This window comes from Asterias rubens, chromosome 3 (assembly GCF_902459465.1).
Source record: "Asterias rubens chromosome 3, eAstRub1.3, whole genome shotgun sequence".
In the NCBI taxonomy this organism is placed as follows: domain Eukaryota; kingdom Metazoa; phylum Echinodermata; class Asteroidea; order Forcipulatida; family Asteriidae; genus Asterias; species Asterias rubens.
The window spans coordinates 17286237-17313191 of record NC_047064.1 but is presented as its reverse complement, the minus strand read 5'-3'; the positions used below and the strand labels follow the sequence as shown (position 1 = coordinate 17313191).

At 39.5% G+C, this 26955-nt stretch overlaps 1 protein-coding gene across 5 annotated transcripts in view; it reads left to right on the top strand.

The window, feature by feature from the left end:
- LOC117287904 (bromodomain adjacent to zinc finger domain protein 2B-like) overlaps positions 1–23563 on the top strand; it is a 62692-nt gene extending 39129 nt beyond the window's left edge. For 3 of the 5 annotated variants that reach the window (XM_033768517.1, XM_033768516.1, XM_033768515.1), the window contains 21 exons: positions 857–922; positions 4181–4225; positions 4743–4775; positions 5178–5243; positions 5668–5811; positions 6065–6176; positions 6786–6931; positions 7533–7637; positions 8461–8645; positions 9344–9635; positions 10223–11663; positions 12146–12304; positions 13017–13207; positions 13491–13651; positions 16531–16590; positions 17889–18063; positions 19084–19230; positions 20101–20213; positions 21082–21339; positions 22233–22376; positions 23003–23563. In XM_033768517.1, coding sequence (XP_033624408.1) covers positions 857–922; positions 4181–4225; positions 4743–4775; positions 5178–5243; positions 5668–5811; positions 6065–6176; positions 6786–6931; positions 7533–7637; positions 8461–8645; positions 9344–9635; positions 10223–11663; positions 12146–12304; positions 13017–13207; positions 13491–13651; positions 16531–16590; positions 17889–18063; positions 19084–19230; positions 20101–20213; positions 21082–21339; positions 22233–22376; positions 23003–23162 — 4203 coding nt within the window. In that variant the 3' untranslated portion in view covers positions 23163–23563. The remainder of the gene's footprint in view (positions 1–856; positions 923–4180; positions 4226–4742; positions 4776–5177; positions 5244–5667; positions 5812–6064; positions 6177–6785; positions 6932–7532; positions 7638–8460; positions 8646–9343; positions 9636–10222; positions 11664–12145; positions 12305–13016; positions 13208–13490; positions 13652–16530; positions 16591–17888; positions 18064–19083; positions 19231–20100; positions 20214–21081; positions 21340–22232; positions 22377–23002) is intronic. The other 2 variants (XM_033768521.1, XM_033768518.1) reach the window with 1 other exon arrangement.
- Positions 23564–26955: the final 3392 nt, after the last annotated feature.

Here is a 26955-nt window from a genome sequence, read left to right as displayed (position 1 = left end):
TTTTATTTGTTTTTGTTTATGTCTTAGGACTTCATTTTTTATCAAGGCATATTAACTACAATATTCCAAATGTCTTTATCCATGACTGGTTTTTCTTTAATTGTAAGATAATGTTTCAAAGATTTGAATTCAACTGGTAAAATCTGGAAAAAATCTTTGCCGCCTTGAAAATCGAACTTAACCAAGTAATAAACAAGCAAAACAAAAATATTTTGCGGCAAAACAAACAACCCCAACAGAGAGATAAACATAAACAGATTTGGGGTTGAAAAAAAGAGAAAAATTGACTAGAGCAGGATTTGAACCAACAACCTTCGGATTCATGTGCTAGTGTTCCAAATGAGGCGATTTGTTCAAATTATGCTCTAGTCAATTTGTCTTTGTTCAAACCTATTTGAAATATACCTCCTTTCACTTGTGGTTCATTATTTGAAAAGAGAAATGAAAACACACAAATCAAAATTATGAAACACTGTTTAGGCATGAAATCCCAAGTTCCATTAACTATATTTGAAATAATTTAATTTACATGGGAAGAGATAGAGGTTATTTTCTAAAACAAACTGTTCATAAATGGATATTTACATGAAGTGTTGATTTGTACAATTTTTGAGAATTATTGCTGTCCGAACCCATAATTGATATTCAATTGTCATTTACTTTATTGATACATCATTAGTTTCTTTTATAAACACCACGCATCAATCTTCATAAACCATTTAGAACTCCAATAACCATTATTTACCCCCACCCGGTTGAAAATGATTTAAACAGCTTTAACCAGGTTTTTATTAACTAGGTTAATTAACTAGGTCAGGATAACCCGTTAAGACTGGTTCCTGTTTTGCATGCACAGGATCGTAGAAAAAGAAAAGATGCCGAAAGCAAGTCCAAAACCGTGGAAGCCTTCAAGCGCGCCAAGGTTTGTGTTGAGTTTCCCATAGAAAAGCGCACAACATTCTCATTCCATTGTTTATCTTTCGGGTTGTTGAGTCCGTAACCAGTTTCTCTCCTCTCGGTGACGGTTGCTATCGGTGACGGTTACTATCGGCCACAGTTGTTATGGGTGACGGTATTTCTAAATTGGATTAGTTTAAAAGTTTTTAATTTTGGAAGTGGTTGCGGTTCTTTATCACCAGTTTTTGAGTGTGGTTCAAATTTTGCTGTGTTGCACCGTTTTGTGGTTGTTTAAATATTAGCAAGGATAATGATAAAATAGGGAGACCGCCAACAATGGGCTAGATAGCTCAGTTGGTAAGAGCACTGGCACTTAAATTCCGAGGTTGTTGGTTCAAATCCCACTCCAGTTAATTTTTCTTTACCCCCAAAACCCCTGAATCAATTATCTTCCAAGGTAGTGATTAAGTTTTTGTTGGGGGGGGGGGGGGGGCTGTTATAGAATTTTAGGTTTAATAGTCTCTAGTTGTCTCAGTTACTGTTGCCTTTAAGTCTAAGGAACAATAACTTCCTTCAGAAACCGAACAAATTATTCTTGAGTTGGGATAGTATTTTAGAGCATAAAATAGCTGGTTTTTTTTAATCTCCAAAAATGTTTGCAGATTTCGGCGAGACAGATTTTAGTTAGCCACTAGCATTTGTTACCCCCACCCAAACTTTGGCACTTCAAAACGATGTTGGACAGTTATCAGTCCATTCTAATCACTGACACTTTTTTTCCTTACCTTTGTGGTTCATTATAAACCTTAAAAAATTGTTAAAAATTGTTCCATGTGTTCAGAAAAAAAACCTGACACATTTGGGACAAATATGTATGTTTACCGCTGGTTTTGTGTTGTTGATATTTTGTATTACTTTGCCTAGCTCTGCCATTCGCTTGCTTGTTTATTTCTTATTTCAAATTAACCCTATCCTCTCTTTGTTTAAAAAAGACCTGATCCTATTTATTTCCTCTGTTTAAAACTCTCTTCACTGAACAAGTCGTTTTGTTGTGGATATTCTTGATAACATTTCCCAACTCTGTGTGTTTTATCCTGACACAGAAATACTGCAAAAATAACCAATGACCCTCTCTGCTTAAGCTATTTCAACAAGGTTAACCATAGAGTTATGATATGTCAGTTCTTTTTGACAACATTTTGTGATGTTACTATAAAAGCAAAGGGTTTTTGGCAAAAAAAGCATTTTCAAATACACGGGACACGATAGTTTGTGATAAATTTCATACTATGTGAACCATGATACAATGCAGTCACGTCGGTGAAATACATTTGCTTTTGAAACATTTCTTGATAGTCCTTGGCCGAATTTCAATGTGCTGTTAATCACAACGGGAAAAAGAGAGATGCATTTCAGTTTTATCTGCTGTGAGCAAAAAAAGAAGTGAGAAATCCAACCAGACATTACCTGGTACTTTGGCTGGTAGCTGGTAACATACTTGAGTAGGTTCTGTTTGTTGTGTAATGCACGCAAAAATATCACTAAGAGAAGGGGTTTACCCTTGTGTTTCTGGCAGTGGCTACTGAATGCACCGCAGCACCTTGTAAACCCAGCAGCACCTTGCATAAATGGGTCTCAGAATTAAAAAAACTTCTAAATTCTGTCTTAAAAAAGATAACGATAAGCATTTTGAAACACCCGCAGATAAAGTGCTATACAAAACCAGTTGTTATTAAAAGCAATGAAAGATAGGCCATGGGACCACCAACCAAACATTAACACTGTCATCTTAATAAGTTCATCTCTCGACTAAAAGCCCTACTCACACTACACACATTTTCCTGAGAAAAAAAGGTGGAGAAAAAGACAACAACATTGGATGGAATGTTGACACTTTAATTTTGAACCATGTGATATTTGTGGGGAGTTTTCCTGGGAGAAGGCTTTATTTTTCCCTTGGAAATACATAGTAACCCATTTGAGTAGGGTCTACATGCATTAACCATGGTTTGCCGAAGTGTGCACGCTTCCCCACGGGGAAACAGTGTGAACTGAAATAAGGGGTGGAGGTGGGTTTTCAGCTCCCCAGGGATTTCCCAGGGTTTATATTCCTTTGGAAATCTTATGTGTGGTGTGAACAGGGCTACAATACACAGCACACTAGGGCCAAACTCAGGCTACTGCATATTTTAAGCAAAAACAATTTGCATGAGAAAGAAAACAACACACTTTAATAACACCATAGCGAATAGTAGAATAATTTTGAAGAGTTGAAAATGTTGACTAATCAAAACTGCAAATTGTGGCAGTGATATAATTGAGGTAGTCTTTTGCCGTAGCAAGAGAGTCACCTTACATGTACGATTTGTGTGGGTAGATTTAAACACATTTTTTCTAAACACGACAAGGGCAAATGAAGCTAGTAACACATTTCCAAAAAAATACAGTTGAGATTTTGTGAGAACTAAAAACTGTGATTCACAATCGGTCGATAACCCATACAGTGTAACTCAAAACCCTGAAACCCAACACTTCACTATCTATGAAGCCACAAACTGTTCAACCATTAGGCCGAGTAAAAAAAACCAAACATGTTTCACGTCCGGGTTTTTTCAAAAAAAGGAGGAAGAGGGGCTTTTTATTTTTTATTTTTTATTTCAAGATGGCCGCCATTCTTTGTTAAAATGTCAAATATCCATTGTTTTTTTACTGCTGAAATACACAAAACATAAATGAAACAATTTAGTCGAGGCATTCAGACAAGACATTCAGATTGTTTTTGCTGAGATCATTTAAAATAATCCTATTTAAAAAAAAAAACAAAAAAAAAACTGTATAAAAAAATAAAATAAAATAAAAAAGGAGGCGGCCTGTAAAAAGGAAGCGGGCGGGGACGCGAAACATGTTTTTTTTTTTTACTTGGCCTTACTTGTCCTAGATAGGACCAGTGGGCCCAATTTCATAGAGCTGCTTAAGCACAACAAGGAGCTAAGCACAAAATAATTATGCTTACCAGAATAAGGTTACCATTCAAACTACCATGTCGCTTGTACAATTTATGACTGGATTCCTGCTAATTTCTGCTAAGCAGGAAAAATTGTTAAGCTTAAACAGCTCTATGAGATTGGGCCCGCTTATCATCAGAGCAGGTCTGTGAACTTGGCACTCTTATCATCAGTTAAATTCACATCGGAGTGACATTGATTGTGTGAAACCACCTTGTAGTGTGGGGAGGATTGAGTCACCTTTTACTCAATTCTTGGTCTGCTCTTTCTTGTGACAGGAACGAGAGATGAGGAGGCAGCATGCTGTTCTACTTAAGCACCAGGTGGGTACGGACAAAGTCAAGAATAAGTTTACCAGCCAAATTACTATGTCACGTGTGCAATCTTTGACTGAGCAAAAAGTTAATAAGCACAGTTTGATAAAAAATGTAAGCTTAAATCTGAAAGCTAACCGATTGTAACTGGAATTTCGGTCTTACACGTAGATGCACTAACGTACAATTAAAGAAAGTCGATACTTTTAACTGAATTCAGACTTTTTTAAATCTGCTTTTGGAAAAAAAAGTGCAGCCATTTTCTCCAAATAAAACTACACCCTGCTCTCTGATGTATCTCTCAAATGTTGAAGATGCTCACCACAAAGGCTCCAGTGCCTAATTTTATAGACCTGCTTAAGCACAAAATGGTTAAAAAGCACAATAAAATTATGCTCATCAAAATCACATGCCAGATAAAATAATGGGACACATGAATAATGTGTGACTGGTATCCTGCACCCTTTGCACACTGTACATTTCATCAATAATAACAAATCTTGTGTATTTGTGTTTGGTCTTTCAGGAGCGTGAGCGTCGTAAGCACATGCTTATAATGGTAAGCAAATATTGACGGGTTATTTTGATAGTGCTGTTTACTTTTTTGCTGATGAAGTTTTAATGATGACCATTACCTGGGCCCGATTTCATAAAGCCTGTAGGCACACAAATTTGCTTAGCATGAAATTTCTTCCTTGATAAAAACGGGATTACTAACCAAATTTCCATTTGTTGCACATTGCTTGTTACTGGTATTCAGCTATTGCTTGCTTATCCTGAAAATCACGTGGAAATTTGGTTGGTAATCCTGTTTTTATCAAGAAAGAAATTACGTGCTAAGCAAATGTTTGTGCTTACAGGCTTTATGAAATTGGGCCCTGCTTTGTTTGTTGGTATTGACTTATCGATGATGTTCCATCTTTCTAACCGTTTTCTTTCTGATATCTTTCCCATTGTGCAGGAGCGTGAAAGACGGAAACAGCATATGATGCTCGTAAGAGCTCTGGAAGCTAGGAAGAAACACGAGGTACGATAGACACTAACCTTGATTTCACAAAGAACCAAGTAGTTTTGTTGACTCAAGTCGGTGAATGCAGACTTGAGTTGCCAATTTCATTGACTTGAGGGAAAATGACCTGGGGTCGATTTCACAAAGATTTAGGACTAGTCCTAGGAGATATACAAATTGCATGGATAGTCCTAAGTTAGGACGAGTAACTGGTCCTAACTCAAGATAAGACTAGTCCTAACTCTTTGTGAAATCCACCCCTGAGACTTTACTTGACTTGCCCAAAAATGACTTGGTACATTTGTTTTATGACAATTCAAGTTATTATTATTGTGCAAAAATTTAGTCTTCTGTGACGACGTCATTGCCGACAATCCCGACGTTTTTGAGTGCTCTTGTCATAAGGTCGGACATTAAATCTGTATATCAAATCTTTTTATAGGAAAAAGAGCGGATGAAGAACGAGAAAAAGGTTGAGAAGAAAGTGAAGAAAGATCGTAAGGTGCAGCAGCGTCTCCTGGAGATGCAAATGGCGAAGGAGCTTAAGAAGCCAGTGGAGGACATGAAACTCGGCCAAGAATCCAAGGTGCGTAGGATAATTATAACTAGTTCTTTTATAGTGCATTTTACTATTAGTACCAATGAGCCCTGGTCGTACATTGTATTAATGTGACTCGCCTTAAAACATTTCTCGACAGAAGGTTTCAAAACCCTTTAAAAAAAGCATTACGTTGACAAAAACAAACAAAGACCATACCTTAAACATATTTGCTTATACTTGTGACTGTCATTACACCCTGTGTAAATTTAACATGGTCGATTTTATTGTTGTATTTCAGGCTCTGCCAAACTTGGAGCGACTTGACGGGCTGAAACTTCCAGGCCAGGCATTTGCAGATCTCCTGATGACTCTGGAATTCCTCCACACATTCGCAGATGCACTTGGTCTCGGTAAGAGTTGTATTATGTTTGCCATGAGCACTATGAAACGATATCTCTCATTTGGTATTGGTAAGAAAACCCATAAATGTTCACAAATTTGCAATATGTGAGTATGTATCTAAATTATCCTGATGATATTCCTTTTACTTAAGTCTGATTTCCGATGTTTTCCTTTGAACATATTAGAACAAAATTGTGATTTAATAGCCTGAAAAGCCTACATGTACACTGCATATGTGTGTATGTACAAAGTAGGTAAGGCTTTGTACTCAATCAAATTGTTCTACTTTTTTTTTCAAGAACAAAATATCATGCCTGTTGTTGTGGTACCCGCTGCCAAAACATAGGATTCGAACTGCCTCTAGCTACCGGGCAACCTCGGTAGTCTAGTTGGTAAGACACTGCTCTAGAATTGCAAGGGATGTGGGTTCGAATCCCACCCGAGTAACATGCCTGTGATATTTTTTCACAGGACTCGGGAAAGTACTGAGTATACAGTGCTAACACACATCGGTGTATGGGTAAAAACCAAAACAATTAAATTATCATGCCTGATTATCTGTTTATTCAGATGATCAGAAAGATTGTTAATGATTTTTATTTTTGTTGCTCTTGCAGACAAAGAAGATGATATACCCACTATGAAGACATTACAACGGGGTCTACTCGATGAGACAGAGTACATCGGGGAGGTCATAGCGTTAGCAATCTTGCTTCTTGCACTGGCCCTGGAGGATCCTGGTATACCAGACAACCATCCAGAGGTAAATATAAGAGAGGTTGGAGTTCAACCTTTGTATTAAAACTGTCTACGTACATGTACCTTATGCATGAACGTCGTCCAAATTTCATCTTAAAACCCTCAAACGTGGCACCTCTTCAGTCCCAATGGTTCTATATTACGCTGTCAGTACATGCTTTTTCCAAAGGTTTAAGGAGGTCTGTTGTGCATTGTCTGCAATTTTGTTTTGGTTATCTAAGAATAAAATATTTACATGATTATGATTTTTTCTTAATTTTTGCTGGACACTGTATAAGAATGGAAATGTAGGAGTTGGTCTTTACAATGATCGGTTTTGTTAGATGAGAGCAGCAGCTGATTTCAGAAAACGCTAGGATTAATCCTATCTCGAGTTAGGACGAGTAACTCGTCCTCAGTACTAGGATGGGTTCAATGCGTCCTGACGTCTTGGGATATGGAACTGAACTTGTCCTAAAGTCCTAAGATAAATCCTAAGGTAAGAAGAGTTTGGTGAAATCGACGCTGGTCAAATATTGCAGCTTGTTGCAACCACATTGGGCGTTTTGGTACAAAGAGTTGTCAAGACTGTGACACCTGTTTCATAATGTTTCTTTCAATGACAGAAATCTCCGTGGGGCCAGTCAGTTGAAGACATCGACATCACAGAGGAGAATCTGTCTGAGATGCTACGATATTACATCGTTGGTGTGAACGGGGCAGATGACAAGGTAAGTGGGTCATCTGTTTCTCTGTGAAATCATTTGACAAAATATATATCTGCCTATGTCGTTTTTACGCCATTTTAATTTTGATTGTAATGTTTTACTCAAATGTTTAATTAATAAATTTTAAGTAACTGTTCTCCTCCCTATAGGAGTGTACAGTACTTTTCCCTCTAAGTTTTTCTGTGTAAGATTTAGGCAATTTTAAATAGTAATCTAATGTTTTACTCCAAATTTTTAACTATGTAACTGTTCATGTAATTCTGCTGCTGGCAGCGAATTGAATAGAATTTTAATAAACCATTGAATGAAATGAATTGAATGAAATGTCAATCCGTGGCAATCCACTGCTTGTGCACAAATCAAAGACACGCATGTTCTATACTTAAAAAATGATTTGGGGTTGGAAACAAAAATTGCTTACTGCAGGATTTGAATCAATCACCTCTGGACTAAGGGCAGTGGACACTATTGGTAATTACTCAAAATAGTTATTAGCATAAAACCTTACTTGGTAACGAGTAATGGGGAGAGGTTGATAGTATAAAACATTGTGACATAGTTTTCGAGAAAGAAGTAGTTTTCAAAATCGACCATCTAAAAGCACACAACTTCGCGTGACAAGGGTGTTTTTTTCTTTCATTGTTATCTCGCAACTTCGACGTAACCAACTGAGCTCAAATTTTCAAAGGTTTGTTATTTTATGCATATGTTGAGATACACCAAGTGAGAAGACTGGTCTTTGACAATGACCAATAGTGTCCAGTGTCTTTAACAGGTGCAAACTAAATTCATTCATGAAAACGTACCAAACTTGTTTGTGTTTCAGATAAGCGTAATCCTGAGTACCTGCCCCTTCAAGGCCCTCAGTGCCGTCCAGAAGGTGTCCGTCTTCGCCTTCCTGGTCAACCAGCTTGTCTGCAGCCGTCCCGTCACCCAGCAAATAGAGGGCGGTATTGATAAAGTCACTAACTTGAGACGCGACAAATGGATCGTCGAAGGCAAGATGAGAAAGTGAGTGAACAATTTGGAAACAGACAAAAATTACTTTTGATCAGAAATGCTATTGTTCCTCATGAGTCTGACAGATGCTGTAAATAAAATGCTGTCACAAATATTTACCTCTTTGAAATTAAATGTGCCTGTCGTTTGAACAGCATTCATTTGGTACATGACTATATTTAAAAAAAAAAAGGGTTAAATCGCACCCAAGCTTATGATACAACCCCGGAAATGGCGGCAGAGGGATTACCCCAAATTGTCAATAATATTTGTAGAACAAAGACCCCCCAGATTAACATGCTCGTGCTCTACTACATGTAACTTCGCTATCTAGGCTTGTCAGTTTTCCTTGCGCTTTATTACTAAACCTTATTATTGATTGCTTGCTTACTTGCTTAAGTCGAGTGATGTCCTCGAATCACGATGGTTCCTCATGCCTTCCTGTTCCCCATTGCTGACTTGAAATCTGCTGATTCAAGTCCTGTGTCTCTTTTGAGAATGTCAGTGTAAGTGAGTGCTGGTCTACCAGGTTTCCTCCTTCCACAGAACAATATTGGACACTGGTTCATTGTTATTGATAGGAAAGCAAATATGATTGTAGCAACCTGCATGGTCTAGCGGTTAAGGGCAGGGGACTCAACCTCTGGTGTTTCTGACACACACACAACATGCTTCCTCCTAAACCTAGTATTATTGTTATTTAATAATAGACTACGCTCTCTACGAGCCAAGAAGTTCGGCAAGAGGGACATCCCCAAGCAGGAGCCAGGAAGAGGGACCCCATCCAGTCTGAACGGCACCCCGGAGAAACAGAAGAAGCTCGGTGACGATGATGACGACGATGACAAGGACGATGACGATGACGACATCATGAGCGGTGGGGAGGAAGTTGGAGGTGCGGGGACGGAAGAGGAACAGGCGGAGGCCGAGGAAGAGGTGGAAGTAGAGTCCGCTAATCAGGGACTGGAGGAGATCGAGAGGAAGATAGAGAAACTCGGCAAAGTAAGATTTTAATTTTTGGAAGGCTAGATTGTTTGTCTCATTTCTAGAACAAAAGTGGATTTTTCTTGTCATTCCGTGGTTATGCATGTAAGTTTATTTTTCTAGCTGGAGATGTTGTTCCCTCCTCAAAAAAAGAAACGAACCCACAACGAAGCCGACAGTAAAACAAACCCCTAAAGCAAAGCATTGGGACCGACATCTACATACCTTTATTTGAAAATGGTACCCCCAGAAACTTATTCCCTTTTTCCTTTTTACCGTTAAGCTGGTACCGTTTAAGAAATATCTTTCAAAAGCCAGAGTATTTATATGTCCACAAAGTAAGAATAATTCATTATTGGAATACACAATGTGAGAAATGTCTTATTTCAATTTAAAATTTTGTGTTGATTCCCTTTCTCTAAAACCACAATCCTACATTTATAAGACATTCAAGAAGGGAGTCATTTGTTAAAAAATTGTGACACATTATCAACAGCTGCAGTGCATTTACCAAGTAAGTTTTTTATGGTCACTAATTTTTGGAGCAATTACCAAAGGCATACCGTCCCTTTAAATACCGATTTTCTTTCTCATGTCATTTACAGCAACACGGTCAGTTCCGACACAAGATCTTTGATGCATCCCATTCCCTACGTGCTATTGCATTCGGCCAGGACAGATATCGGCGCCGCTACTGGGTTCTACCCCACGCCGGTGGCCTCCTTGTGGAGGGTCTCGAGAGCGCCGAACCAAATTATTTTAATATTGACAAGAATGCTAAGAAAGAGATAGTGACTCCCGTCGTTGAAAGCAAAACGGAAACCTGTGGTGAAGAAGCGTGTGTTAAAAACGAAGATGAAGAGAACAAGGAAGGGAAGGCGGAGGTGACGGGGGAGGGGAAGGAGACTCAGGACGCGATCCCAAAGTCGGAGGAAAGGGAAGTGGACAATGAAACCAAAGAGCTACCGATGGATACCTCATGTAATGCAATCTCCCAAGATGCCGCTGTTGCCAAATCGGAGACGGAGAGCTCGTCGTTGTCATGCAGCGAGACGACGTCGGTGGTCAATACGCAGGAGGAGAGCAAGATGGAGACCACCGAGCCGCGACCGTCGGAAACTGCCTTTGAGGAGAAGACGGTTGCTGAGGATAAAAGGACAGAAGAGGAGATTGTGCCTCCCCAGGTGAACGGAGATATTACCCTGAATGGGACGCTAGAGGAGGACCCCAGGGAGAACATGACTCCGCTTAATCTCTCGATGGTCAGTAAGACCTCTCAGAGTGACGCTGAGAAGCCCGAATCCAGTGCCCGAAACACTGACAATACCCAGGAAGTGCCGCAAGCGGACTCCTCAAAAAGGACTCTCATACCTAAAGTAGAGCCTTCGGAAAACTCAGATACGAGCACCTTAGGTCAGGAATCACCAACCAAGAAGAGCACTCCTAAGCTCGGATTTCTGAGCATCGACAGCATGCTCCAGAAGCCGGATAAACCGTCTGTCTCGTCCCCGAGTCACTTTCCGCCCCATCCCATCACGTCCTCGAGTACGACGCCCCCGTCCCTACCCGGGGACTCTAAACTCAACGGCACCATGGGGTCTTGGTTCAGCATCTTGCCTCGTATGCCTTGCGACGACACCTCGCTACTCAGCAGCCCCACGAAAAAGGAAGAGGAGGAAGCGTCCAGCGACGCCTCGTTCACCGATCAGTTCAAGCAGGCCGCCTCCATGCAGACGGCGTTCGGAATCTCGCCGTACGGAATCTACCAGTTACCGTTTCCCCTCATGCACGTCGGTCAGATGAACTCCTTCATGGGAGGGTACGCCTTCCCTGGCGTGGCCCCAATTCCACTGCAGACCCTCCATATGAACCAGATGGACCAGGCCTCCAACGTCAACCCTCTCATGCCCCTGGGCAGCGCCCTCAAGATCAAGACGGAGCAGGAGGAAGAAGACGAAGAAGAAGAGGCGGACTTGAAGGCCATCGCTAACATGCAAGCTCTCTTGGACCAGATGGAGAAGGCGCACCAAGAACCTATACCAGATGGTGAGTCTTAGGCATGATTAATAATTCACTACCCGCAAAATACTGGGGCTGTAATATGTCAAATCTCATCCATGATATTATGGGATTTGAGGCATTGCGTGGTGAGGTATCAATGTATATTTGGTTTGCGGTAACACCATGTGTGTATCTGCTACATGTAGCTGGGTAGATTATGTTCTTTTGAAAACTTGTCTTGAAAACTTGTCTTGCAGTAGATTTTTTCGGAATTGGGGAGACTTCTCTGTTACTGCATAGTAGATTTTCAGAATTTGGATACTTTTCAGTTCTGAAAAGAACTTTCCTGCTTTTAACTACTACATAGGCGGAAGGTAGGAAAGCGGTCGTACAGCTACTTTTGCTTAAGTGGATCGAGGGGACTTCTTGTTATTAGCTTCACTACTGCGGAGTGAGTTCTTAATTGGAGAGGTGAAAAAAAGAAGTAAAATATTGACTTTGTAACATTTGTCATTTCTTCTAATCAGATCTACAGCAGGGCTGGTGGCAGATCTGCGATCCTAATATGTTGCGTCTGGTCACGAGGGCGCTACACATGCGCGGAATACGAGAGAGAATGCTGCAGAAGAGTTTCCAGAAGTACAATGACTTCTCCCTTAAGGTTTGTGGCAAGGGAATTAAAAAAGGTGAGTTATAAACAGTTTTGAGATAAAATTAGTACATGTTTTAGCATACACTCTGATACCACTCATCAAGCTGTTAATGCAGAAAACTTGTCTTAGCAAATTTAACCTTGTCATTCATTACCAATTTGTTTTGATGTTAAACAACTGTTGGGACCAAATTAATCAACCTCTCAAGCATGAAGCGCCTATTTATACAACATCATTATTATTGTTGTTTTAAATATTTGGTTGATAACATCACAAGGCCAGATGGTCATTTGAAGGTGAGGGCTGTTGACCCAAATCAACTGACACCAGGGGCACATTGTCACTGTAGTCCTGGGGCTGTGATAGGGTTGCCCCTCCCCCCCCCCCTTCACAACAGAAAAACCATTAAAATTCAACCATTGAGAAGTCAAATCAAGGATGGGATTTTATACCTGTTAGTTCTACACTTAATTTTCGCTGGAAACATAAACAAGATTTCAAACGAGAATTGCAGTACCATCTGTCCCTCTTTATGTAGAAGAATCGGAACAGTGCATGTTTGAATGCTTCCATGATGTACGCTACACCATGGAATATTTCAGGTGTGAACATTGCAGATTTCTTGAGTTTACACAATTGCCAGTTTGTTAGACCTCTGAGGTGTGTTTAATTTATTTTGTCGTTATTGGATCGTCATTCACAACCTTTCCTTATGTTCATTCTTCTCCGTTTTCCTTCAATGCAGATGTTTTAATCAACGAAATAGAGAAGAAGGTCCCCTTTGTGGACAACAATAGCATTCCACGTATTCCACCTCCCACCTATGAAGAGAATGCTGATTGGCTGAAGGAGGTTACCTTTGCGTCCAATAAGGGGATAGTTGAAGCAGTGGAGTCTATGGAAGAGCGCGTCTTCTCTGCCAGTATGCAAGTCAAGGTGATGGCCCAGAAAGATTGGCTTTTTTCTCAGTTCTGCGTTTTGGCCGACAGTTGTAAAGACGTATTTCTCTTGCAACTGGAGACGTTGGTGACCATCGGTCATTTCAGCGTCTGAAATTGTTTTTCTGCTTCCAAAGTTGATTTTGGGCAGCGTGATTTTTTGCTAAAATTTCTAGGTGAAAATAGCAGGTTTGCATGTCGTGTTTGAACGGTTGCAACTTGACTCGATCCTTGGTGATTATAGTAGTTTGTAACTCCACCTGTTGTTCTCATTTGGGCAGGGCTGGGTGCTACCGGAGAAGGTGTCCATTGATCCAAACTTGGAATCGTGGCAGCTCACCGAGACCTCCGGAGTGGACCCTATCGGCATCGCAATCAAGAGACTCCTAGCCCTGGAGAAGTCCGTAGAAAGACGCTACTTGAAACCCCCACTCAGCAAAACGTGAGTAACATCTAAGTGCATTGAGGGTGCCCTTTTACGCTTTGAGAGGTCCGTGATAAGAACAAGGAGTGGTTTGACTAAACTGTTTGGTGAGAGGCCGATTCGATAAAGATGATAGTGATAGTGGGAATTTTGCTTAGCACAGCAATTCTGTGAAGCAAAAAAGCAGGGTACCACTCACAACCAACCTATCATTACATACACTATTTACTGGTAGGCTCTTTTTGCTTAGCAGATTTCCCACGCATGTAAGCATGTATGGTCTGTTTAGATCCTACAATGTTAAATAACAAGATTCTGTTTGACTTTGTCTCTCTCTGAAAAAGTGGTATGTGTTGAGGGTTTTGATGTTCCTACACAAAATAATTTTACTCTATTTTGCCAAGTTCTGCTAAAGCAAATGCTGCAATTTGAAACCAAATGCCTTTAGATGTAATGATAAATTACTCTGACTCTTGCATGAAATGTCATTCGGCAAAGAGGCCAAAAACAAAATTCTTGAATTTTGCTAACAAATTATCAATATAGATTTCAGTTCAAATATATTTTAAATGAGGGGAGATTGTTTTTGTATATATTTAAAAACTGCTGATTTCATTTATACATGTATGTGTACATTTTAATGATACTTGAAGTGATTTTTATTGCAATGTCCTTACATTTGAATTTTGACTTCCTACTCTACTCCAAGCTTTGCTTTACTAATTGATTATTTAAGTTATTATTGCATTTTGGGGATGTTCGGTTTTTGAAGGGGGCTCACTGTTTCTGGCATGTTGGTTGCGCTTGGGTTTTTGTGCTCATCTTTTATTCACAAATATTGTTTTGCTTTCAATAAAGATTTGTTGTTGTACAAAGTTACACAATTGCACAATCATCATAAAAACATGTTTTTGAAGAATAGTTTTCACCATTCATCCTGAGAAAAATTTCAGCTGGAAATTTCTTTTGTCTAATGTGATTTATGTTGTAATTAAAAAAATGAATTGACATTGAAGTCCCTGTTTAACAGTGGTCCGCTGGCCAAATGCTAGTTCAAAACATTTAGGAAACTGTATCCATTCTTCCTGAGTGGTACTGCTTACTAGTGCCTTGTTGAAAAGCGCCCCTTTTATGGAAGAGTGAAAAGTAGCTGGTGGACCAGTAAAACAGCATGCTAAAATGATTCCGCTGGCTCCTCACTTCACTGGAAAAGTTATCGGCAAACCATGGTTTGTTTTCTTGACTTTCCAATGAGTGTTGTTTGTTTTTTCTAAGCTGCAATTTGAACAATTGGGGCCTAGTTTCAACATTTTGTTGTTGTTAGACTGTACCTAAGCAGGCCTAATACTTCACAGAGGCAACAAAGGCCCCCTGGTCATTGCCTTGGTGCCCTTGATATGCTCTGCAGTAGAAATTTGCAACTTCCTCATAGGGTGCCCTTTACGTGTACCAAGGAGAAAATGCCTTGGTTCCCTTGCCCTTTCAAAAACGAAGCACACAGGCCTGCCTTCTGTACTAGCCATCGACTTCAAGTCATTGGTACCCTGCATTAAGGAACAAAATGTCTTGCGCAAGGGTACCAGTACCACCAAAGATGGCATCACCCATTGATGATTAACGGAAAAGATCAATTGTAGCACTGAAAAGTCGTTCTTCGTTTTGTTTGAATTCTACTCAGTTTTCCCCCATCCCTTGTTTAACTTCATTGCATCAACATAACCTTTTATCATCTTGCTAACTCATATAATCATTCAAACTGCCGTCCTGTTTTGGGGGATTTGGCGCTGGATTTATTATAAATGATGAAGACACCCCCAAAGTTGTCACTTCTTGACTTCTTCGGTACCTTCTTCATTCCAATTTAATGTTTTATTTTTATTTTGTTATTTGTTTGATTAGTTTTTATAATTTTTCTTTGTTTAATTGCTTGTGTTTTTTGGGAGCAGTTTCATTGGTTTAAGTTTGTACAAGGGTTTTTTGGGGATGTAAAGGTTAACATACAAATTTTTTTTTTAAACTAAGATTAGTTAACATTTTAATTTGTTTAATAAACCCTATTGAAACCATTCATATATAATTCCCAACATAGGACCAGACATATGTGGCTCATACCGTTTTTGACACAACTTGTTGATGTAACTTTGCCTTCTAAAAGATGTCAGAAAAAATAATCTGAAACAAACAAACATGCGGTTTTTGTTACAGAAACATAGATCTACTATGTAAACACTGGAAATGTAAATTCAGGACGTGATGTTTGTTCTGACCTTTTTTGTTTGAGTAGTTGAAGTAGGTCAGATCTTGCAGCTGTTTGTGGCCGTTATGGGCTTTTTGGTACAAGCTGTTTTTGGCCGCTATTGTCTCTGAAGCCTGGTTCATACTTCTTGTAAAGTCCCAACAGATTATTGCATCACTAAAATTTGCTTCGCATTCGCAGGAAGTATGAGTTGGGTTTTAAGGGTTAATTTGTTTTATGTTTTATTTTTTGTTTTTGTGTTGTTCTATTTTTCTGACGGGGGGTTTCAGGTAACTTAAAGAATGCACACATTTTTCTACTAAATGCTTGGTGCATCATGAGCAATTCAGCTATGTACTTCGTCAAAGCATAATACTGCAGTTACATAAACCAACATTGGCTCTTAATAATTATCACCCGCTGTTGACCACGTGTCTTCAATTGTTGAATTCCTACCTTGTTGAAGGCTGTTAAACTCTAACACATTAATTATAAAACAACTTAAACCACACTGTTTTCTGCTAACGAAGATAATTTTGAACGGGCGGGGCACGGCTAACAAAACTCTGGTCTTGGCTGCCTTCCTTTTTGAACTTGTTGATATAATTGTCAGCAGTTTCTGTGTACAGTTTTGGCCCATTCTTTGTTTCGCTTTTCACAGTGAAAATGCAATAAATCTTGCCGGCCAGGGACAGACAGAGTCTGATGGTGGATTGTCCAGGTAGGTTGCCATATAAACAAGCACCTACAAACAAACAGACACACAGGAGCAGTGGTGTAGCTAGGACTTCAATGAAGGGGAGTAGGATAGGGGCCGGGTAGTAGAGAGGGGGTAGGTTTGGGGCGGGGTAGGATGGGGCGGGGTAGGATGGGGCAGGGTAGGATGGAGGGGTAGTAAGGAAAGGGCGGGGTAGGCGGGAAAAGTTAGAGGGCGGATACTGAATCAAAGGAGGGTGAATACTCAAGGCAGTTGGTCAATATCAAAACTTTTTTTTTAAAATCTAGAAATTATTTCAAATGAACTCATCAGGAGAGAGCCCCCATCTGGCTAGAGTATTTGAATTCATTAGATAAGTCTTTATAGGGTTTTAGTCACATATCTTATACTTAGACAGGTTGTCCACTGTGACTGTGATGTATTTATTGTGATCTGTTTACCCCAAGTGTAAAAATTAGCAATGGAAAATGGTATCGTATTCTTGCTGTATTGTCTTGTGTCCCCCCTCTCCCCACTGGAGTCCGATGGTTACAAACAAATAAGCTTCATTTTTTGGGGGAGTTTAGCAAAAGGAGAATGCACATTTCATTAAGCTGAATGCTGAGCTGAGGGAAAGATAAAGTAAGCTGACACTGCCCATTGAAGTAATCAGTTTGCTGCTAAATACTGTGGAGAAGGCAGTTTTTATTTTAGCTTTTCCCTTTCCTTTTCTTAGATACTCTCTTAAAAAATTGTTCAAAGATTATATCAAATTATCATGGCTGAATTGCTCGCACAAATCATTGCCAGCCCCCCATCAATGCCAATAAATAGTGAAAAAAAAAAAGAACTGTTCAGTTGTGAAGAAGAATTGCGAAAAAGATTACCCCTTTTACGTAGACACAGAGATCGGAAATTCGAGCGAGGGTTTTTTTTTTTTTAAGGTCTCAAGTTTGATGAAAGTTGTGTATGTAGTCTTGTTTATTCATCTTTATTTTGCAGGACTGGCAAGCACAAACATTGTTGATAAACACGCTGATTTCAAAAGACAATGAAAGGAACAAAACACATACATTTCTTTCCTTGACAGGTATTGTTAGTGGTCGTTCGATTGCTTCCGTTGCCCTTTGTAGAACAAACTCCTGATAATTTCAAGACCCAAAATGAAAACACATCTTATGACGCGCCATTTGTAATAATTTTTCTTCTTGTTAGCGGCTTGAGCGCCCCTTGGGTTGATATGTTTTTTGCGCGTTATAAATATCTGAACTATTATACACTAATTATTAATCCGCGTATTCACTATGTTTTTTTATTGTCAGATGTCGAGGTGCCGCCCCCGACGATCAGTCTTTCATCAAGGCAGAGGAGGAGCCCTCAAAGGGGTTGATACGCTGGAGGCGCACCGTCGAGAACGCCACCTCAGCGTCACGACTACACATGTGTCTCGCCGTCCTGGACAAATGCGTGGCATGGGACAAGTCCATCATGAAAGTGGTAAGCTACTATAACTGTTGCATGTGTGTATACGTCGAAAGTTGATCTGAGTGCAGATCTAAAGGCCCCAGTCACACAGGCCTCGATAACGAGAACGAAAACGAGAATGTTAACAATGCACGCCCTCGATTGGTTGAATGAGCGTTGGCGTATTCTGTGAGGAGAAATTCAACCAATAGAATGCGTTCTCTTTGCGTCGTGATCGTTATCGTTTTCATTATCACTGCAGTGTAAAAGAAATGGTAATTTTGCAAAAATTGCAAAATGAAACTTGGACTTGCCTTTCCAACATGTTGAAAGATGAAATTCCAGGTCTGTAACTTGACCCCCTTGCATTGGCCGTGATCACTGAGGGAAAACGTGTGCTTGCTTGCGCATAACTCTCAGCCAATGATAGGTCTTTGTTGACCTCAGTGAGTGGGCTGTCTTATGATGTCATATGCAAAGGGGTCTCTCAGGGACCTTCTTCTTAAATGTTGTACTGACGAACACAATAGGGGTATTGTTATTGTGAGGACTGACCTCCTCTCCCCAACACTACTTGTACATTCCTTCTCATCTCTTAACCCCGCCCAAATAAATGGCAACCCAAGGACAAGGCTCAACAAAAGTAACTGTCAGAGACGTAGGTTATTGTTGCCAGGTTTTGAAGACTGTTTTATTATTAATCGGAGTAGAACAAAGAACAATTGACCAGTGCTGGATTTGAACAATCTACCTCAGGAGTACGTGCCGTTGCCCTACCAACTGAGCTATCTAGCCCTATGCTGGGTGTTCCTTATGTTGTCAATCTCTTTGTTTGGGGGTGCCAGTCAGAAGCCATTCATATTTTTATTTTTTTTATTTTAATTTTAATTCTACATTGGGTTTTTACCTTATCATGTCTGTAATTCTGGGTTGTATATCAAAGATAAATTGATTTCCCTAATCTACATGTAGCCTTGACTTCACCCTTCACTAAACCTGGCCTACTCTATGTTACCCCCCCTCCCCCTTCATTCCCCCTACCTCCTTATATAGTTTTGTCAGCTGTGTCGTAAGGGAGACAATGAGGCGCTTCTCTTGTTATGTGACGGCTGTGATAAGGGCTTCCATACTTACTGCATCAAGCCCAAGATGACGCAGATCCCAGAGGGAGACTGGTACTGCACTGTCTGTATATCCAAGGTACGCTCAATCGCCATGGCAACATGCGCTTTTGGCAGTGTGCGTGGATTCGGGAGGGTGTTGCGCTTTTTTTTTTTTAGTCTCCACGCAAATCAGGGTTTTGTTCTTTCTCACCCTGGTTTTATTTTGCTGATTGTGCTGGAGCTTTTTTGTTGGGTTATTGGTCATGTTGGTGCGACCTGGGAAATTTGTATTTCACCCATATGTAAATCTGTTTGCACTTTGACCTTTATGTAAATCGGTTTCCATGTTGGTTTTACTTGATTTTGAAGCATTGATGCATATCACTTGTTCTGTCATACATGCACATCTCATATGCACTTGTACAGTAAAAAATGTCATCTGTTAAAGTTAGATCCCAACCAAATATTGAAAAAATATTATTTGCAGTTTTATCAAAGTGTGTGTTGCTTTTCATGAAGCTAATACTCAACTAATGTTAATCTAAAAGCTTCCCTTAATCCTTTAGGGACCATGGCGTCTTGCATGCGGCTTGTACCAAAATGCTCATAACAGTCCAATAATAGCTGCAAAATTTTAACCTACTTTCACTCAAATAAAATAGTCAACAAAATTGTGTCAGACCAAGTTGTTATTTCCCTTGTCTAAATAGAACCTGCAATTCTAAAGCAATATTTCTGTATTGTAACAATTTTCCCTGATATTTTTCATGAAAATAATGTTGCAAAAAAATCAACAAGATTTACGTGTACATGTAGCAAGGGCGTAGTGATGTGTATGCAGGAATAAATGGTCCCTAAAGGGTTAACACGCAGTTAACAAAGTTTTAGCAGAGCTGGGCAAAGTATTCATATCTGTCAGGAGATTTAACCCAATGATATAATTTCTATGTATTTTCATCACCTGCAGGCTACCGGTGAACCAGGTACCTGCACCGAATGCCAGAAGACCGGTAAACTCTTGAAGTGCGAGCAGTGTCCCAGAGCCTATCACCTTAACTGCCTTGATCCTGTACTAAGCAAGTAAGTGAACGCTTTTCAGTCGTACAACTTTTTTACCCATAACAACATTCATATTAATACCCCAGAAAGTTTCGCTATTCCTATTGGTGGAGAGCATGTCAAGTGTGGGTTTTAAACGGTTGAGAAAGATGTTGCTGGAGCTGTTGAAAACCTGCTGGTTTCGCATATTGGGTGTGCAAGCTTGTGTACGCCAATTTACCTTTATATCTCGTAGCCGTCCCATAAAGGCCCTCACCTTCAGCTCATGCCTTTATATTATGGCCATGACCCTGCCGGTTTCAAATGACCCTTTTAGAACTTGTCGCGACTTTTTCATTCGCTTATTTATGATCCTTTTTGTTAAAACTAAGCTTGGGCGATATCGATTTATTTTATTCATGATATATCGCCGACAATATATCGCGATATTCGATATAATCGCGATTAATTAAATTTGACATCATCAGTCTTCAAACTCCAAGTGAAAGTTGTAGAAGAGACAGTCATAGCATAAGAGAGGTGTTCTAATGACCTATTCTTCTGGTTTTACTCCAAACCTATGGGGTGCAAGATGTCTCAGCTAGCAAATACATCGCGATATTTAATCGATATCGCGATATATCGCGATATATCGATATTTCGATTAAAACCAAATCCATCCGATATCGAAATCGTTTCCAAATTAATATCGCGATATTCGATAATATCGTGATATCGCCCAAGCTTAGTTAAAACACAAAGTTTCTAACTGGGTAAGTACTGCAAAATGGCCATTAACTTTCTTTGTTAATAATATACGTGTATTTACTTTAATTATGCTCACCAAAACCAACCCTGTTTGTGTAGGACTTGTGGTTATTTCTAAAGTATGTTCTTTTTGGAATGCTAGATTCCCCCGCGGAAAATGGTTCTGCCCACCTTGCCAAAAAATCAAGCGGAAGGCCTCCAAGAGCCGCAACCACAAGAGGAAGAGCAAAGACAAGAAGGACAAAGGTCACCACTCAGGTCACCACTCAGGTCATCACTCGGGTCATCATTCAGGTCGTAGCACGCCTGCTGATACGCCATCGAGCCCCGCCGTGTCCGTGGACAAGGAGCAACAGAAGGAGGAGAAAGCGGCAAGGAAGAAGGAGTTGGCGCCATGCAAGTAAGTCTTGGAGATCTATACTTGAGGAGGGAGAGAGTTCCTAAGCTTTCAAGGAACTATCAGGAACTTTTTGTATTGACCCATTTCACCCGACGTCATCTGAAAAATCTTAAATGCGCCATACTGGTGGGCAATTTCACTGTGCGTTTTTATATATAACTCTATGCTGTTCGTTATGCAGTGAAGTGCACATTTTAGGCGACGCAGCGTTAATACACATAATTCTAACTGCCCACCAACATGGTGAGGGTGGCATCAGTCTCCGCAAGGGGTCAATACCTCGGCTTAGGCTCCATCTACGGCTCTGGGTTTTGTTTGATGCTTGAAACATATTGATGATGGAGACTAAGCCGAGCCGGAACCCAAGTCAAAGCCGGCGCCCTAGCCAAGGTCTGCCAAAAGGCCCTAGTTGTGGTCATCCTGGTGAGCCAATCAAGAGCTGTTTGAGTGTCTGCTTCCCCCGTTCTGAGCATTCATACCAATTCATCTTGGGATAGCTGTTCAGAACTACCGTCATAGTGTGCATTTTGCCTGAAACTTTGTGTGTTAAATAACATGCATGATATTCTCTTTGCTTTATCAATTTTTTATTTTTAAAAATTTTGATTACAATACAACCTGGGAAGCGGTAACCAGGGGATTCCCTTCACGGAGTGTGACTTTCTGTTTCAAATAAAGTTTTCTGTTAGGTTTATTACCCAGTCAGTTTCTGCTGTTTAGCTAGGGATCGTACCCAGAGTTTATTGTTACAACCTTGGAAGCAGCAGCCCCGGGACCACCTTACAGGGATCTACCTTTTGCAATTCAAGTAAAATTTACCCAGACAGTTTTCTTTGTGGTTCATAACTTGATATTTGTTCAAATAATGTGACAACTTCCTCTCCCTTCCTCAGACAAGTCATGGCGGAGTTGGAGAAGGAAGAGAACTCCTGGCCTTTCCTGGTACCCGTCAATACCAAACAGTTCCCAACCTATCGCAAGATTATCAAGAAACCAATGGACTTCAGTACCATCCGAGCCAGGTTGCATGCTGGACAGTAAGTCATGTCATAATAGGCCAGTGGCTGATTTCACAAAACTTGACACAAGTGCATAAGTCCACTTTTGCAACATTTATTGTGTAAGTTGTGCACAGCTACCTCAAGTATTCTTGTGCAAGTGGACTTATGCAATTGCACAAAGTTTTGTGAAATTGGCTTCAGGGACTTATGTTTTGTAGGGCAGGGCAACTTTTTTTCAGATTAAACGTAAATCTATTAGAAACTCTGAATGTCTACAGCAACTGTTGGGTCAAGATTGGGATATTGACCATTGGCAATGATAGCCTCTTAGGGCAATATAAACCTTACATGTAGCCGAGGAGGGCAATATAAACCACTACCTAGGAGGGTAACATAAACCTTTGGCAAATGAGGGCATTATAAACCATGTCCTCAAAGGGTTAATAAAACTCACATTATCAGAAGGAAATACAAACCATCAGCCTCAGTGTAAGTTCAAGCCAGATTCAAAGTGATTCCAAATATTTTTGAAAATATGTTTTGCTATATCAATTCAAAGATTTCTGTCGCTTCATCAGAAGATTCATTGGTACGATGAATCAGAAAGGTGGTATATTATAAAACTTTTTTTAATAATAACGATAAATTGTTCTTCTCCTCAGCTACCACCAGCGAGATGAGTTTGCAGCGGATGTACGAGTTGTCTTTGACAACTGTGAAACATTCAACGAGGATGACTCGGACGTTGGGAGATCGGGCCATGAGATGAGGGAGTTCTTCGAGACTAGGTGGGCGGAGATTATCACCGAGCTCGCTACATAGCCGAGATGATGATTGGTGAATGGAGAACAAGGCGTGGCATGGCGTGGCAGGGTGTGACAGAGCATTAAGACAAAGTATTAGGGATTATAGTAAAACCAGCTTACCCAGAGAAGACTGTAAATTATGCATTTATTAAAAGAGTACTTACTAAAGTGCAGTTGCACACCAACCATGTCGGAGGTAATATATGCGCCTTCGAGGCCAATCTGATTGGACAGTAGCATTCACATGACTCAAAACATTTTCAGCGTAGGGCAACAAATCTTGACTTGCCGCTCTTTAAATGAAACGTGATTTGTAACAACATGGGAAGAAATAGATTTTTCTTCTTTTCTTTTCTAGTTGACCTCTGGATCATAGAGTCGTTTTGCGGAGACACTGTAAGATATGCAAAGGGGATCTGGGCAGGGAAGGGGATCTGGGCAGGGAAGGGGATCTGGGCAGGGAAGGGGGTAGTTATAATGATGCTCTGTATTCATTTACCAGTTTTGTGTCGGGACTGGTGCTACTTTTACCTTGAGTATTCTAAGGAGAGTTTTGAGATCGCGGGAAGGAGATTTTGTAGACAAGGAAAAGGAAAAGGAAGTGTATAAAGTCAGCAGGTTTTCCGCTTATGGAATTGTCGTTCAGATACGGTTTTAATAAATTTTTATTTCTGAACTTAAAAAAAACTTTGCTTGAACGTTCTGTTTTAGGAGTTGGGAGGTCATAGGAGCCGGATCAGTGAACCCGAAGAACGTAACTAAAAGTGAACTTGTTTTTTTTAATATTAATCATGAACGCAGTTGAGTGACATTTGAAGTATTATAATTGCGTCAGTTGTGACCAGTTTTTTAAACGGACAATCAATCATGGACAGTTATTCCAGCACCTCGTTCTTCTGCGGTGGAATTGAATGACAGTGTAAATTATCGATAGTAATATGACCATATTTTGATTATTACTTGGAAATTGTTTGTGTGTGTAGAAACAAAAGCAGAGTGTTTTTCAGACTTTTGTTTATTTTTTATTTCGATGGATGAATTTTTTCGTTGATTTTTTTTTTTTTTTTTTTTTTTTCCCGTGTGGGAAAAGATAAGATTGGTATTTTAACACAAACAGAAATTCTGAAAAAAGTAATGTAGGATCTCTGAATGTGACAGTATGTGTTTGTGAGAATTTTTTTAATAATGTGAACAATAATTTCAAGTGACTGACAGTATTGATACAGTTTGCTTGACAGAAGCTAAGTGATTACATACAATCTTAATTACAGGGTGTGTTCATCACAGCTAATGTACGTACTTACCAGCCATCGATTTCACTAAACTCTTCCTAACTTAGGAATAATCTTAAAACTTAGTACGAGATAATCCTAGCGCTTTGTGAACTTGGCTGATGCCCCCTTAATATTGGTAAACGTGATGATCATTCATTATCAAAAGGGTTTCACAATTCAGTGAGCAATTTACTTGAAGAATTTGGGGTGGGGGGAACTATCATACGAAAATATCAGCTATTTTAACAGAATTTCGGAACACATTTCTTGAATTAGTATGGATGGAAATGTTGAAAGCTGCAGGAGGGAAGGTTATTTTTTTGTCGGGTTGAGAGGATTTTGGAGTGACAATTTGAAGCAATAAGATTGAATGGAGATCGAAGCCTCTTGTATTATATGAATATAGTCTCGTGCAATTAGTGCTACAGTCATAGGCACGGTGGAGCAAAACCACTTTAGACGTTCAATGTGTGTGTGTTGTATGTGTGTGTATCAACAACAAATCAGTATTCAACTTATTTCAGACTATACAATAATACAACAGAAATCTTCCAATGTATTTTTTTCTTTCTTCTTGTCTTTGCAACTTTTACGTATTTGTGTTGTTTTTTAATCTATGTAATGTCTTGGCTCGGTTCTGTGCTCGAAGAATAATTATGTACGTTTCATTAAAAAATAAAAAAATAAATAAACCAACCCACTAGAATCGACAAGATTAATTTCAATTTCTGTTCAATGAATTTTCTGTGAAAATCATTTCTGGAAAGGTTGGTTTGTAAACTATGATTATTTATATTTAACGTTTAATTGTACATACTTGGGACACTGTCTCTTCTTAAAATAAACAAATGCGTAGTCTGGTGCTTTTTTGTTATATATTCGTTATGACAGAGACCCAGGGACAACACTGGGATCCACACTTACATGAGTAACTCTCTGCAAAAAAACACATACTTTTTCAACTCTTCACACACTCAGAAAATAAAATAATAATTTGTTTATTCCTTCCATCCAGTTTGGAATTTAATGGGGATTTCTAACCCACCTCTCAGAAGCCTTGTTTTTTTTCTACAGATGATTTCTTGCTCGAAATCAAGAATGTTTTGCTTTAAAAAAAAAGGATAGATGTTGTTATGTTTGATATTTATTAAACAATTGTAAAAAATAAAGTAGCTCTTTCATTTGTACTGCACGAACTGCACACCAGAGGATGTTCAATCCGAATAGTTAGAAAACCACTGATTATTTTGTATTTGTAGTTTACTTTAGAGGTATTTAAATCGTGTGGCTTTAAACTTAAAAGTTTCTGCAGAAAAAGGGGATCTATGTGAATGCACTTGTAATGTATATATGAAAACCTCCGAATTTGCCAACATGGCTACCAACTAGCTCTAGACCTTAATCACACTGTCACCATCTTGGTCATGTTCTCGTTTCCAATAGGAGTAATGAATGCTAACTAACTTTCATTGCGCATGGCACCAGACTATTATTTTGTCCAGCCGCAGTTTGGTTACAGTGAGTTCGAATGGAGTAAAATCAAGATGACGACACGGTGATAAAGATACCGCATGTACGTGTGAAGCCACCATCATGTGATCCCCAGAAGGTCCCGCAATTGTTTGAAACATTCCCTTGTAATGAATCTGGTTTTTTAATAACACCCACAAAAACAAGACCCCGATTTGGGGTTGATAAGTGACCTAATTCATGTGTTGCAATGTTGTCAAATATTGAGATGACAAAGAGTGAATTGAGAAAGACAATGGGTATTAACTGATCGCCTCTTTGTTGACTTCCCCCGCGAGAAAAGTGTAGATAATTCCTTTAAAAAGAAACCATTCATCTTTGTACATAGCTTATTTAAATACTACATTTGTGTTGTCATTGTAGTTTGAGTTAATGCCCAGTAGCTTGGGGCACACTGTTTAGATTGCAAATCTTTGGACACTAGTTTGAAGAAGACAAAGCTCTGTAGACTATTCTGCAAATATTGTTTGATTGAATAATTTAAAATATTCTGATGACTACTTCAGGAAAGGGAAGCTGTTGTCTCGGGAGGGGAGGGGGGGGGGGGGGGGTTATTTAGAAGCCAGTTTTGGATTTTAAGGAGTAAGAAGTAAGAATGAGATTTTAAAATGGAGAATTAAATAATTCAAGAGAGGTAAAAGATAAATTAATTGGAGAAAGGAATGGCTTTGCCATAGGATTCAAGTCAGTATGAATGCCAAAAACTATTTTTATTTCAGTTTTGCATTAAGCGAGATTTATTACTGTTTTTCCTGCTTCTAATCCTAACAGCTTGATGCCTCAAAGCATTGATTGGTGATTAACAGTCGATATATGATCGATATTGACTATGATGGATTCATTGTTATACTCGCATTGATTATTGACTTATGCAGATTGACGTATTGAAAACGTGACCAATATCAGCGTAAACCGAGTACATCAATCACTACCGATCAATTTCGATTGCTACGGCCACAACCTGATCATCTGAGTGAACATTAAATACTCATGAGTATCAGATCA